General features: G+C 38.3%; 1 protein-coding gene across 1 annotated transcript in view; it reads left to right on the forward strand.

Annotated features, from left to right (window-relative positions):
- The first annotated feature begins 622 nt into the window (after positions 1–622).
- Positions 623–13,171, forward strand: part of cmip (c-Maf inducing protein) — a 34,797-nt gene continuing 22,248 nt past the window's right edge. The window contains exon 1 of the mRNA XM_065283463.2: positions 623–1,483. Within this exon, the coding sequence (XP_065139535.1) occupies positions 1,067–1,483 (417 nt within the window). The 5' untranslated portion in view covers positions 623–1,066. The remainder of the gene's footprint in view (positions 1,484–13,171) is intronic.

Genomic DNA, 13,171 nt, shown 5'->3' on the forward strand with positions numbered 1-13,171 from the left:
GGCGGAAATTCATTTGAAAGTCATCACATTTTGCAATAGCTCGGATTACATAATAAACCACAGTGACATACATTAAGGCCAAAAATATTATCAAAATATTACGAAGGTATTTTTAAAAGTTAAAACAGTGCTGAAGTATTTTACATGGGTCAGGTTTGGGCAAGTTGTTGTTTGTGGTTTACATATTGCACTTTTGTACACATTTTTCTAAAAAAAAAAAAAATGTAAAGCTGCTTTGCAACAATTCAAAACTGTGAAAAGCTCTGTAGAAATAAATGCAATAGCTACACTATAATATGTTGCCATAACGCCCTTAATTTAAAAAAAAAGTGTGGGTTGCCCTTGTGTCACATTATCTCTAATGTATTGCTCACCTTAAAACGTTTCTATAGGGGTTGTCCATCCCACTGGTTATAAATGTTGAAATCGTGTGAACCACTGTACAGTCTGATCTTTAGCAACACATGAGCCCTATATGTTTATACCATGACAATTTGACAAAACCCCTGCGAGCTCCCTCTTCAGTCTTCACCATTTTGCACGAGAGAGGGGAAGTGCGCGGTTGCGCGCTGCCTATCAAGCACAGACAGCAGCGGCGAGAGAGACGCACGGCGCGCATCCGTTCGCCTCCCCATTGACGTCACTCCGGTATCACATGAACGAGCCGGGACCAATCCACGCAGCCCTACCGTAGCACTCGGTTCCTCCACAGAGATAGGGAGGAAAAAGGCAGAAAAGGGAACTGTGAGCATCTGAAGAACAAATAAAATACAGACTCGAGCCGTTGTGGATTCTGTATCCGGTTATTGGTTTACACCGGGAAGACTGGATTAATATGCAGCGGAGGGACACGGAGTGGATACGGCAATGGCCCGAACATATTGAATAGCTCGCAACGCGCAAAGGAAAGATATATATTTATTATTCTAAGGAAACATATTTATACCCTTCCTCATCGTGACCTACCTCCACCACGGTTTTACCTAATGGCGTCGATTTTCACCGTCAACGATCGCCGTCTTTTTAACGCCAAGAGCGTCGAGTCGCGGATCGTCTGAGCCTATATATGCCGAACACTGGGACGAGCATTATTAAAAGACATCCACCTGATCCGACCCCACGCCGTCGACTGTCGCTTAGGTCAAGCATGGATTTTCACGGGAGCGGCGGTGGAAACGAACTGCATAACAATCAGTTTTATCCGTCCGAGGAGAGCAAGCCGCTGCTGGGGGAAATGTCCGCGCAACAGCCCCCGCTGCCACCGGAGGGCAATAATAACCATAAATCGGGGCCCTGTAGCAAGAGGAGCCTTCTCCATAGTAGCAGCGGCATGAGATATAAACTCCTTCAGGAAGGAGACATCCAGGTGTGCGTAGTCAAACACCCCCGGACCTTCCTCAGTAAGATCCTCACTTCCAAATTTTTACGGAGGTGGGAGCCGCACCATCTCACATTGACGGACGGCAGTCTGCTTTCTGCTACGGTAAGATCCACTTGGCGTGTAGCCTTTATGTAGCTCATTTGGTTTTAGCTACGCAAATGTCAAGGGTTCGATCCTAGGCTACACGTATAGTTATAAAATGTGTGACTGGAATGCATTACTGTAAGTCGCGTGCGGCAGATGCATAAACGTCAGTGTGGCCATGTTTAATACAGTGCAACAGTGAATAAAAATCCTTTTTGTTTCCAAAACGCGACGGAGAAACGCGATTTTGACGTCATAATGCCATCGTAAGCTAATCTTTCCCGTTACATTGTTTATTTGTCGATGCCTACAGTAGTCGCAGATGCCTCTGGTTGTATTCATCGTGCCACAGTCGCCCCCTTGTTTTGAAAGGCTTATTGCATTCTTCATCTTTTAAACAACAAACTGTATTTTTTTCCACGAGCTTCCAAGATATTTTTCAAAGTGTCACATTATAATTAGTGGCAGGTCTAAAGATCAGGGTCAGAAAACTGGAGAATGAATCGTGAACAAAGAAAAACTGGGCTTGCACGAGCTTGTAATGAGTACTGGCCTCAATCTGAGGACATTTTCTTTGTCCATGTAACCATATTGAATGTTTTGGGCCTGCTACTTTTTTGTAGGTAATAATGAGGGGTTATTTTTAGGTCAGCCGAGTTACTAAAATAACGTGTGATCATTTTTTCAGGTGCATGGTCCATATATTCAATGTAAGAATAACTGTGTATCAGATGAATTGATGTTGTGCATGACTTTTACTTTGAAATACATTGTCAGAAAAGTAGGTATACAAAAGCTGTCACTGGGACGGTTACCCTTTAAAAAGTTCTCAATTTATGAACCACGTAGGTGGTATTATGTACCTTAAAAGTATTAGTATGCCCTCTTCAAAGGTGTACTTTTTGAAAAGGTACCGTCCCAGTGACAGCCTTTGTACCTTTCCTTAATAAGAGTGTATTTTTATTATGCTCTGTTTTTATTGCCATATCTATTTGAATGCCTGACACATTTGATCACTTAGTTCTCTGAAGATTTTAAGTCTCATCTGATGCTCAGATATTCACAAACATAAGGCCATACGTTTTAATTGCTGCTCAAGAGGCCTGTCAATGGAAAAGCAGTGTCACTATCACAATGGATTTACCCACCTGGGATGTTTCAACTTGATGGTAATTTCTAAAAGCAAACATTACTTTCTAGGTTACCTGAGATCATTCATAATCGTTACATTCATTCAAAAGGCTCTTGTTGACATCCAATGTCAAGTCTCTCGGATCAGTATAGGACATCCTGAAAGACAGAGACGTTACTGCGAACATCAAATGTGCTGATTAAATTAAAGGTTTAAATTTTACAGCTGTATTTCATCATTCTGATATGATTGAATTAGTGGTTAACTTCTTCCTGAAATGAACATAAATTAGATTGCTTGTTTAACAACGGTCAGACTGTCGGATGAAGTCCCTCTGGATTTGTGAGGCTAGCTGGGATTAGTCCAAGCCAAACACTTTATGTTTACGTTTGCTCCAATAGGATGTTGTTTTGGAGAGTAAGAAGGTGTTTACAGAAAACAGAATTTAACGATTGTATAGAATAATTTAATTTTTCTACTGTAGCCGTCCAGTCGTTCAGTATCGGTTTGCTTGTAGTCAAAAGGTCTCTTAATAGATCTTTAGCTAGTGACCCGTGTTCAGTTGACCATAGCTAATGGAGGTAGTTGTCTGTGGCTAATGTTCTCTTTTGGCAAAGACTGACCTGTTTGTGATTCAATTGAGTGTTTTACCATTGTGCTTTAGGAGGAACTTTGTATAACTAAAGTCCGAATCTGATTTATAAATGGTTTGTAAGTCAAAGCTTTGTAGATCAGCACAAACCAGGCAAAAGGTTTTATACCAATTTCCAGAACTTCAAAATGTAACTCAAACTTGAATATATTCAAATCATTTATGTTTTTAGAATGTTTTGAGTTTGAATATTGATCAAGGTATGAAAAACATGTAAAAACATAACAAACTATTGGATTTGGCTTGAGAAAAGGTTTTGTGAGTTAATGGGTCAGTAACAAAAATGATGAGAAACTCAAAATCTTTTTAAAAGCACGTATCAAGTTTATTTCAATGCACATAGTGAATTTATGTTAATTTTATGCAATAAAAAAAATTACATTTGCACCATTTTTATAAAAGTTAAGACTGAATAGACCTGAAAATGTCAAATGGTGTAACAGCATATTGCATCAAAGAATGAGAAATATTAAATATTTTATCCACCTTGATGATAAGTGTAATCATCAAAAAATATATAATTTTATTAGTTATTTCTAAATGTAAATTTTAATGCATTTTTGTAATATTTGTCCTGACATATAAATAATCTTTGACAAATTATGTAAAAAGGTATGTTAAAAATTATATTACACTAAACTGGATGATTATATTTTATTCCACATTTACTTTTATAAATATTTATTTTTCATCTAAAAAAACACCACATTGACATTTTTGCAAATATCCCCCAAATATTCTTTCAAAATAAAATAAAACCAGAAATTTACACTTGGTCCTCAAAAAAGAGGATGTATGCAAGTAATTTGCAAATTTATTATGAAATGTTAACCTTTATACATTTAATTAAACCATATAGACACAAAATAATTAATGTCACATCATTGACTCTAATATATTTAAATATTTAAACATTTGAGATATTGGTTCCCCTACCCCGTTTCTTGCTTATAATTCATGCCTCAAAGCATCAGCTGTGTTTGCTTCATAGATCATCCTAGCACATGATGGTGGTTTATCATGTGATAAAAGTACTAAAAGCAGCATGTTATTTTCTAGATTTTTGTCTCACGGACATTGCGATGGCGAAGACGAACCGGTCGGCGTTTTGATTTTCGATAAATATAGTCAGCTTTGTGGAAAGTGATCTCACACAAAGATCTGAAAGATGTGACTCACCTTGTTTCTAAACTTTCAGAGAAAAGATCTTATTTGCGTAACAGAGGTCCATTATGAATAACTCCTCTCACTCTTTTGGTAAAGAAACATCAAAAGTCCTGTCTCTGAAGGCATATTTACGTGGATGCCCTCGAGAGCCGTCTGCATCTATTGTTGCCGTTCATGTCAGGTCCTGTTAATTAGAATGAGTGCCAGATGAAAAGCCATACATCACAACACATCTCTTGTATAAACATTACATTGCAAGGTGAGAGCTTGCACGACTGTGTGCGTTTTTATATTTTGCAATACCTGTTTTAAAAACCTGTGTGCTTTTTATGTTTTGAGAGATAAATACTATTAACCTGTTTAGTTAAAGTGAACATGTTAACCAATGTAACTCCATACAGTGCAGTCAGTGCAACCTAAAAAACTCATTGCATTTTAAGCAATGCTGATGACTATAAGCTAAACGGTTGCCCAAATCCGGCCGTCATGAGCTCAGTGGGTGACCAACAGGTCAGATAACACTCGCAACAAAGGCTTCTTTAATACTACAGTTGGACTTTTGTAAACAAACAGATCCGCAACGAAGACCGGCCACATAAACTATTGTGACTCCCTGAGATCCTCGGCTAGCATCCAAATATGCGCTGTAATTGAGATGTAGGAGCTGGCTTCGTTTTTGTAGCACAGAAAAGCCATTAGGAGAGCATTTTCAAACACTGGCACGGTTTCAGAGCTGTTTCGCATGTACTTAGTGGTTTGTGTTTCAATATTGTTGGGTTTTTTATTATTGTGCCAGCAAGGATATATGGACAGAATGCTATTGTATTTCTGAGAAATGGCCTGAGAAAGTTAAATGTTTCATGTTTAAAATGCATATTCATTGTTTATAATGGAGTGAGTGAATTGCACGGTGGAGCCATGTTGAAGTATTTTGGAAAGATTTTGATAGAGGGCCAGATGGGATGTATGGGTCTTTGTCTGTTGTTGTTCACATGATCCGCTTCGGGACAATATGGGGGCATCGTGGAATGGGCTTCTCGGCATTTTGACCTCATATTCTGGTAAACAATCTTGAAAATCATCCTTGAAGAAAAGTTTGATGTAGTTTACTAAATAATATGCAGTTTTAAAGGAATAGTTCACCCAGAAATGAAAATAATGTCATTAATGACTCACCCTCACGTCGTTCCAAAAGCGTAAGACCTCCGTTCATCTTCGGAACACAGTTTAAGATGTTTATTATATTTAGTCCGAGAGATGTTGATGGTTCATTGAAATCTACGTACGGTATACTGTCCATGTCCAGAAAGGTAATAAAAAAATCATAAGAGTAGTCCATGTGACATCAGTGGGTCAGTTAAAATGTGTTGAAGCATCGAAAATACATTTTGGTCCAAAAAGAACAAAAAATATGACTTTATTCACCATTGTCTTCTCTTCCGTGTCTGTTGTGAAGCGCGTGCGCGAGACTAAAATCAGGTGACTGCAGTGACGCGGCTGACGTGTTATGGTGCACCCCAGCTGTTTTTTTTGTGCGCCGTGCTTCGTTTACAATCTGAGGGAGATGCACGCAGTAAGTTTGAAAAAAACTAAGCAAACATGACTGAGGATAGCACGTCATCCGCGTCACTGCAGTCATGTGACTTTAATCTCGCGCATGCGCGTCACCACGCGGCTGACGTGTTATGGTGCACCCCAGCTGTTTTTTTTTTGTGCGCCCGTGCTTCGTTTACAATCTGAGGGAGATGCACGCAGTAAGTTTGAAAAAAACTAAGCAAACATGACTGAGGATAGCACGTCATCCGCGTCACTGCAGTCATGTGACTTTAATCTCGCGCATGCGCTTCACCACAGACACGGAAGAGAAGACAATGCTGAAAAAGTCATAATTTTTGTTATTTTTGGACCAAAATGTATTTTCGATGCTTCAACACAATCTAACTGACCCACTGATGTCACATGGACTACTTTGATGATGTTTTTTTTTTACCTTTCTGGACATGGACAGTAAATAGTACATAGATTTTCAATGAAGGGTCAACAAGCTCTCGGACTAAATATCAAACATCTTAAACTGTGTTCCGAAGATATACGGAGGTCTTACGCTTTTGGAACGACATTAGGGTGAGTCATTAATGGCATTATTTTCATTTTTGGGTGAACTATTCCTTTAAAACTGCATATTATTTAGTAAACTACATCAAATGCCAAGAAGCCCATTCCACAATGCCCCCATATTGTCCCGAAGCGGATCATGTGAAAAACCACAGACAAAGACCCATATGACATGAGGGTGAGTCATTAATGACATTATTTTCATTTTGGGTGAACTATCCCTTTAACCACGTGATCTAGTTTACATTAACACATTCTGTTTGCATAACGCATTTGTAGATGCAAAAAAGCAACACATGATTTTTTTAATCAAAATCCTTGACAGTATGACCACACAATCTCGCCAATTCATATTTTTTTACGAATTGGTTAATTCATATGAATTTGCATGAGGTTTCATTTATGCATTTTTCTCATAATCATTCGATTTCATACAATTCATTTCTTACAGATTCATCATATTAACCTCCTCGCTAGAGCCCGACCGATACGCATTTTTTTGGGCCGATGCCGATACAGATATTAGGGAGTAAAAAAACACCGATAACGATATATCGGCCGATATTCTTTGTGTATATTATAGTACAGTACACACATACTACAGTATATTATACTACAGCAGGCTACTGTACATATAATACACTATATACATTAACAGAATATACTATATATAAATACTTTTTTTGCAATGATCACTCACAAATGTGGTGATCAAACACTTAAAATGACGTGACAAAGATATGTAATATAGGCAGGTTTTACAAGTTAACAATAAACTTTATTATCCAAAATGATTCTGACATAAGTGCACAAAACAGTAAACTTGACTAATTATAAATAACTTTTAAACACAAACAAAACAAAATACATATAACTTAAATGATTGTCAGTTTTGACGAGAATAATGTTATATTGGGCTTATTTTGAAAATGGAAACTTATAAAGTCATTTTTTATTAGCTTTACAATAAGTTATGTGCTTCACAAATTAATTAGAAACTTACCGTTAAGACGACAATGCTTGACTTGCTGACAACATAATGATGTAGGCTTATGTTTAATGTACAGCACAACGTTTTTATAACACGAACCCACAGTGTTCTGCCGGGACTTTAAACTTGTATAAAACTAAAGCGTCTTATCTCCGCCGCTTTAATTTAGCGAGGGTGTAAAGTTGCGCGAGCTTATTTAATCAATTGCTTTGAAATGAGCATGTTCAGTAACAGCACAAGCAGCTGTACTCCCACAGACTGCGCGGCAGTTAAAGCGCGTCCTTTCTCCGCCTCACGTCATTTCTTCCACTTGCGTTTTAAATAACTCGCAAGTGGACAAAAGAGACGGATTAAAAACACCAAATGTAAACCGGAATGTGTCTTTCTCGCCCACTTATAATCCAATCGACCAAAGCGCGTCTTAATACCAAGTGTAAAATGTTGTGAAGAAACCGCGTGACTGCCTCCACCTGAACTGAGGGACTGACAGAAGTGAAGGGGGGTTGGCTGGTGTCACTACAGTGAGTGACCTGGGTCACCATTAGCAACCAGTAGGGCGCACTCTGCTGGACAAACAAGTACTTACATCTTTCAAAAGCATTTAATGTCTTCTGTAACGAACGTTCATATCGGCTTCATATCTGCGGCTTATACGCCGATACAGATATATCTGCGACAGGCTCATATCGGCCGATAAAATCGGCAAAACGATAAATCGGTCGGGCTCTACTCCTCGCAAATACATACAAAATCCCATGAGATCGGGTTGGTTATAAAGCAGCTTTGTTTTTGATTCACCTGAAACCATTTTAAATAGAGATTTTACTGTAACCGCACTGCATCCATTGTTGGAGATTAAGAGACCCTCCAGGTAAACACCAGATTGGGGATTGTAATTCATGTAGCTGTATTATCAAGATGACAGATGTGTAATATGATATCCGTTGTGTTGATTGTGTGTGAGCTTTTTATATTGGCTGCAGGCAGTTGAGGTTTAGAAACAAAACTGATGTGGGCACATCCGTAATGTAGACACCTGTCACTCAATTTCCTACGCAGTCTAGGGTCGTCAAATTTGTGGTAAAGTTTACTCATGAATGGATGGCTGATGGTCTGAAATTGAGCGGTTCAGTGCGAGGGATGCACCTATGGCTGAATTTCATTTCGAAAAAGCATAACCACATAAACGGAAAGTTGCACTGATGTTTTAACACTTTAAAATGACTCACTTTATACTGGCTGCAATGTACTTGCACACCGCATAAATTTGTATCGTACCCAGTATTTATTCGGACTTGATTTCACTAGTGATGGATTTTCGGTTTTATATGCAAGTTTGTTCGCAGGCAGTGTAAATGGATACGTGTGTGTGTTGGATTTGTTTATGTGCATCTATTATATTTTAAAGATGTATGATGTTAATTGAAGCCAGCTGTCTATTGGGATTTTAGTGTTGTTTGGTCTTTAGGCATGCAGTCCTACCCATCTGTTCAGTAACTAAGCTCTTCTGTAGCCTTTGGTGTTTAATTTCTTGGGAATTACCATGTAAACATGTAAATTAGTTGTAGATTTTGAATTTTTTTGTCCTGGGTTTTTTCGAGTTGCTACTTTTATGAGTAAAGCATTTATCTGGAAGCAGCCACGTTTACTTTGGAAGAGAGCGTATTGTTAAAAATTTTGCATATCTCTGCGGTCATTTTTTGCATTGTCCACACACTAAATTTGCATGTGCTTGGAACAATTATGCAAAAACACGTGAATTGTTAAGCTTTTATGAGTGTTACACTTTTGTGCACCTGGACATTAACAAGTCAGCGGTTCAACTAGTCAACTAGTGCATTTCCAGGTTGTCAGTGTAGAAATAAGTCATAGACTTATATAGCCAGTAGGGATATGCATCTCCATAGGCATTTATCGTCCCATCCCTAGATGTGATTTAATTTTTATGCAGCCCTACTTGTAATACATCTAGTCACGTTTATTCCAATATGTTGTAATATTATTGCATACAGATGTTTAAAAAGTGTAAATATAGCTTTTTATTATCTTTTATCCAATTCAAAGAAAAAGTCTTCAAAGGCAATAATATGAGAAGTGCATTACATATGCATTTGGGAAACACTATCCAAAGGGACTTAAGGTGACATTGTATGGTATCCATGTGTTATGTCAGTATGTGTGTTCCCTGCATTGTAAAAAAAATCCTTGTTGCACTTAAATTTTTACGTTTATTTTTCAATTTGAAATAACAATGAATTGTAGCTTTTTTGAGTCGTGAGGCGTTGCTATTAATCATAAAAATAAAGTTGAAATACCTTCAGCTAATTTAACTTCACACTAGACAAGAAAATTAATTATAAATTCAAGTTAATTAAACTTGTAAATTAAAGTGCCACAAGGAATTTTTAACCCAAGGTGATTAAACCCATGACTAGTAGGGATGCACCTAATGATCAGCAACCAAAACTATTTGAGAAAAAGCAAAAATTAAAAAAAATTTAAATACATTTTACAGAAAAATAACATTTTCATTAACACACAAATAGCAACCAATATTTGTAAGCTGTGGTGCATGCTTTATAAATGCAACAAACATGTCAGCATTGTTTAAGCAATTTAAAGTGTCAGAAGATGTTTTTGGACAAATAGTTTAGTTTTCAGAACATTTGGTGGATTCCTAGTGGCCAGTAGTGCCATGATTAAGCTACAGAAGGTTACCAAGTTTTAACAAATACTAAAGATACCTGTAGAACGATGCGAGAAATCATGAGGTTGTTTTTTTAGGAGAAAGGAGAAGCGTTTTTTTATATAGAGTGATATTTCTGAAATTGTTGGTCAGAATTGATTGTTGAAATTAAAATCACGCTTTAAAGATTAAAAATTGTATCTTTTGAATAACCCACATCCATCAACCACCGACTATTAGTCAGTATTTTTGCATTGCTTCCCTCACGCTTGTTTTTGGTATGCCTTGAGTTCCTTGTGGTTTGGTACAGTAGGTACCACTGACTCTCTCGCTCTCCGTATCAGTTTGTCAGCTATCGAGATGCCACCTGAACACACTGATGTTTTTCTCCACATCATTTTCCATCTGGATCGCCTTGGTAACAAAAAAGCATATGTCTCTATTTCATCTCTTTGTTTCCATGGCAACATAGCAATGGTGAGAGGAGAGCTATTCAACTCCTCCTTAAGGAAGAATTGCACCATGAAAAACAGCCTCAATGAGATGAAGGAAGAAGTGGAGGACTTCTTGGAATGGAGAAGTGGAAACACAGATAAAGAGAGAGAGAGAGAGGAAAGGACAATGAGCAACACAAAGATAAGCACGGAAAAGCTCAACACAGGTCCCCATCATCGTACAGGATATTGTAGCTATGACAACCTTTTAAACAGGTTTTCACCTTGCTGTATATGAACCCTGTGACTTTATGATAGACGAGCAGCGGTTCATCTGTGTTGACTCCAGGCCTGTAGTCGAGTGCAAACATTGCTCATGTGATTGATTACTTTAAAAACGAGATATCGTAGAGCAGATAGGTATCACACCGACCCTTTAAAAAGAAGACGCTCCCTCTGCAAGCTGGGTATCTCGAATTTTTAACAGCGGGGGGAGGGACAGCCGATGGAGAACAGCCAGTTGGTCAATCACCTACGAGTGGGGGATGTAAATAAAAGACAGGCCTGTTTCATCCTGTTATACAAGGACGATCCGCGTGTTTGTTTGAGAAAGCGAGAGCGATGTCGAGCCACAGAGAATGAGTCAAGAAAGAAACGGCTTGTTTGCTCTGCCGAGCTCGGTGGCTGACACACATACAGGAACTGTGGTTAGGTTTGAGTCTAGAGGGAGAGCAGCACAAATAGCAATAGCCTGTTTGTGCAAACGCAGAGGGAGGGTCACTCTAATAATGGAAGAGCTTGTTGCCGGGCTGCAGAGGAGGGAGGGCGGCTAATAAAGGAACGGCCGCAGTTTGCTATTGTAGAGGGAAGGAGACTGGGAACAGCCTGTTGACATTTGAGGTCATGTGATCACCAGCACTTCAGTCAGGAGTGGAACTGAGAAATGAGCTACAGTGGGCTGATAATGCAAATAAAGAAGCTACAGCAGTCATTTAAAGATCAGAAGCGAAGAGGAACCTTAAATTCCCAGTAAACGTTGCGCGCTTTGAGGAACCAGCTGTGTGAGGTCTTCAAGATATGTTGAGTAACACATCCAAGTGTTACTGTAGCTCAGTTGATAGAGTGATGCATTACCAGTGTAGAGGTCATGGGTTCGAATCAAAGGAAATGCACACTGTTCAAAGCTGTAATCCGTCGTTGGTGTTGATGACGCTAGTTCGTTTTTATAACAAAATTGCAGGTTACTTTACGTACCTGAGGTGCGGTGTTTATGTGGGTCAGTGCTGTATTACCAGTTCAAGGGTCATAGGTTCCAAATTAGGGAATTGCAAACTGATTAAAGCTGCAATCCATAACTTTTGCCTCTGTCGCCATCTCTGTTTTAATATAATATTGCCGGTTACTTTATGCACACTGATTAAAGCTGCAATCCATAACTTTTGCCTCTGTCGCCATCTCTGTTTTAATATAATATTGCAGGTTACTTTATGCACACTGATTAAAGCTGCAATCCATAACTTTTGCCTCGGTCGCCATCTCTGTTTTAATATAATATTGCAGGTTACTTTATGCACACTGATTAAAGCTGCAATCCATAACTTTTGCCTCTGTCGCCATCTCTGTTTTAATATAATATTGCAGGTTACTTTATGCACACTGATTAAAGCTGCAATCCATAACTTTTGCCTCTGTCGCCATCTCTGTTTTAATATAATATTGCAGGTTACTTTATGCACACTGATTAAAGCTGCAATCCATAACTTTTGCCTCGGTCGCCATCTCTGTTTTAATATAATATTGCAGGTTACTTTATGCACACTGATTAAAGCTGCAATCCATAACTTTTGCCTCTGTCGCCATCTCTGTTTTAATATAATATTGCAGGTTACTTTATGCACACTGATTAAAGCTGCAATCCATAACTTTTGCCTCTGTCGCCATCTCTGTTTTAATATAATATTGCAGGTTACTTTATGCATACTGATTAAAGCTGCAATCCATAACTTTTGCCTCTGTCGCCATCTCTGTTTTAATATAATATTGCAGGTTACTTTATGCACACTGATTAAAGCTGCAATCCATAACTTTTGCCTCTATGTCGCCATCTCTGTTTTAATATAATATTGCAGGTTACTTTATGCACACTGATTAAAGCTGCAATCCATAACTTTTGCCTCTGTCGCCATCTCTGTTTTAATATAATATTGCAGGTTACTTTATGCATACTGATTAAAGCTGCAATCCATAACTTTTGCCTCTGTCGCCATCTCTGTTTTAATATAATATTGCAGGTTACTTTATGCACACTGATTAAAGCTGCAATCCATAACTTTTGCCTCTGTCGCCATCTCTGTTTTAATATAATATTGCAGGTTACTTTATGCATACTGATTAAAGCTGCAATCCATAACTTTTGCCTCTGTCGCCATCTTTGTTCAAAACATTAAATTGCAGGTTGCTTTACGTACCTGTAGTGTGGTGGTACTGTAGCTCAGTTGGTGTAGTGCTGCATTACCAGTGTGCAAAGAT

This window comes from Paramisgurnus dabryanus, chromosome 9 (genome assembly GCF_030506205.2).
Source record: "Paramisgurnus dabryanus chromosome 9, PD_genome_1.1, whole genome shotgun sequence".
NCBI classification, from domain to species: domain Eukaryota; kingdom Metazoa; phylum Chordata; class Actinopteri; order Cypriniformes; family Cobitidae; genus Paramisgurnus; species Paramisgurnus dabryanus.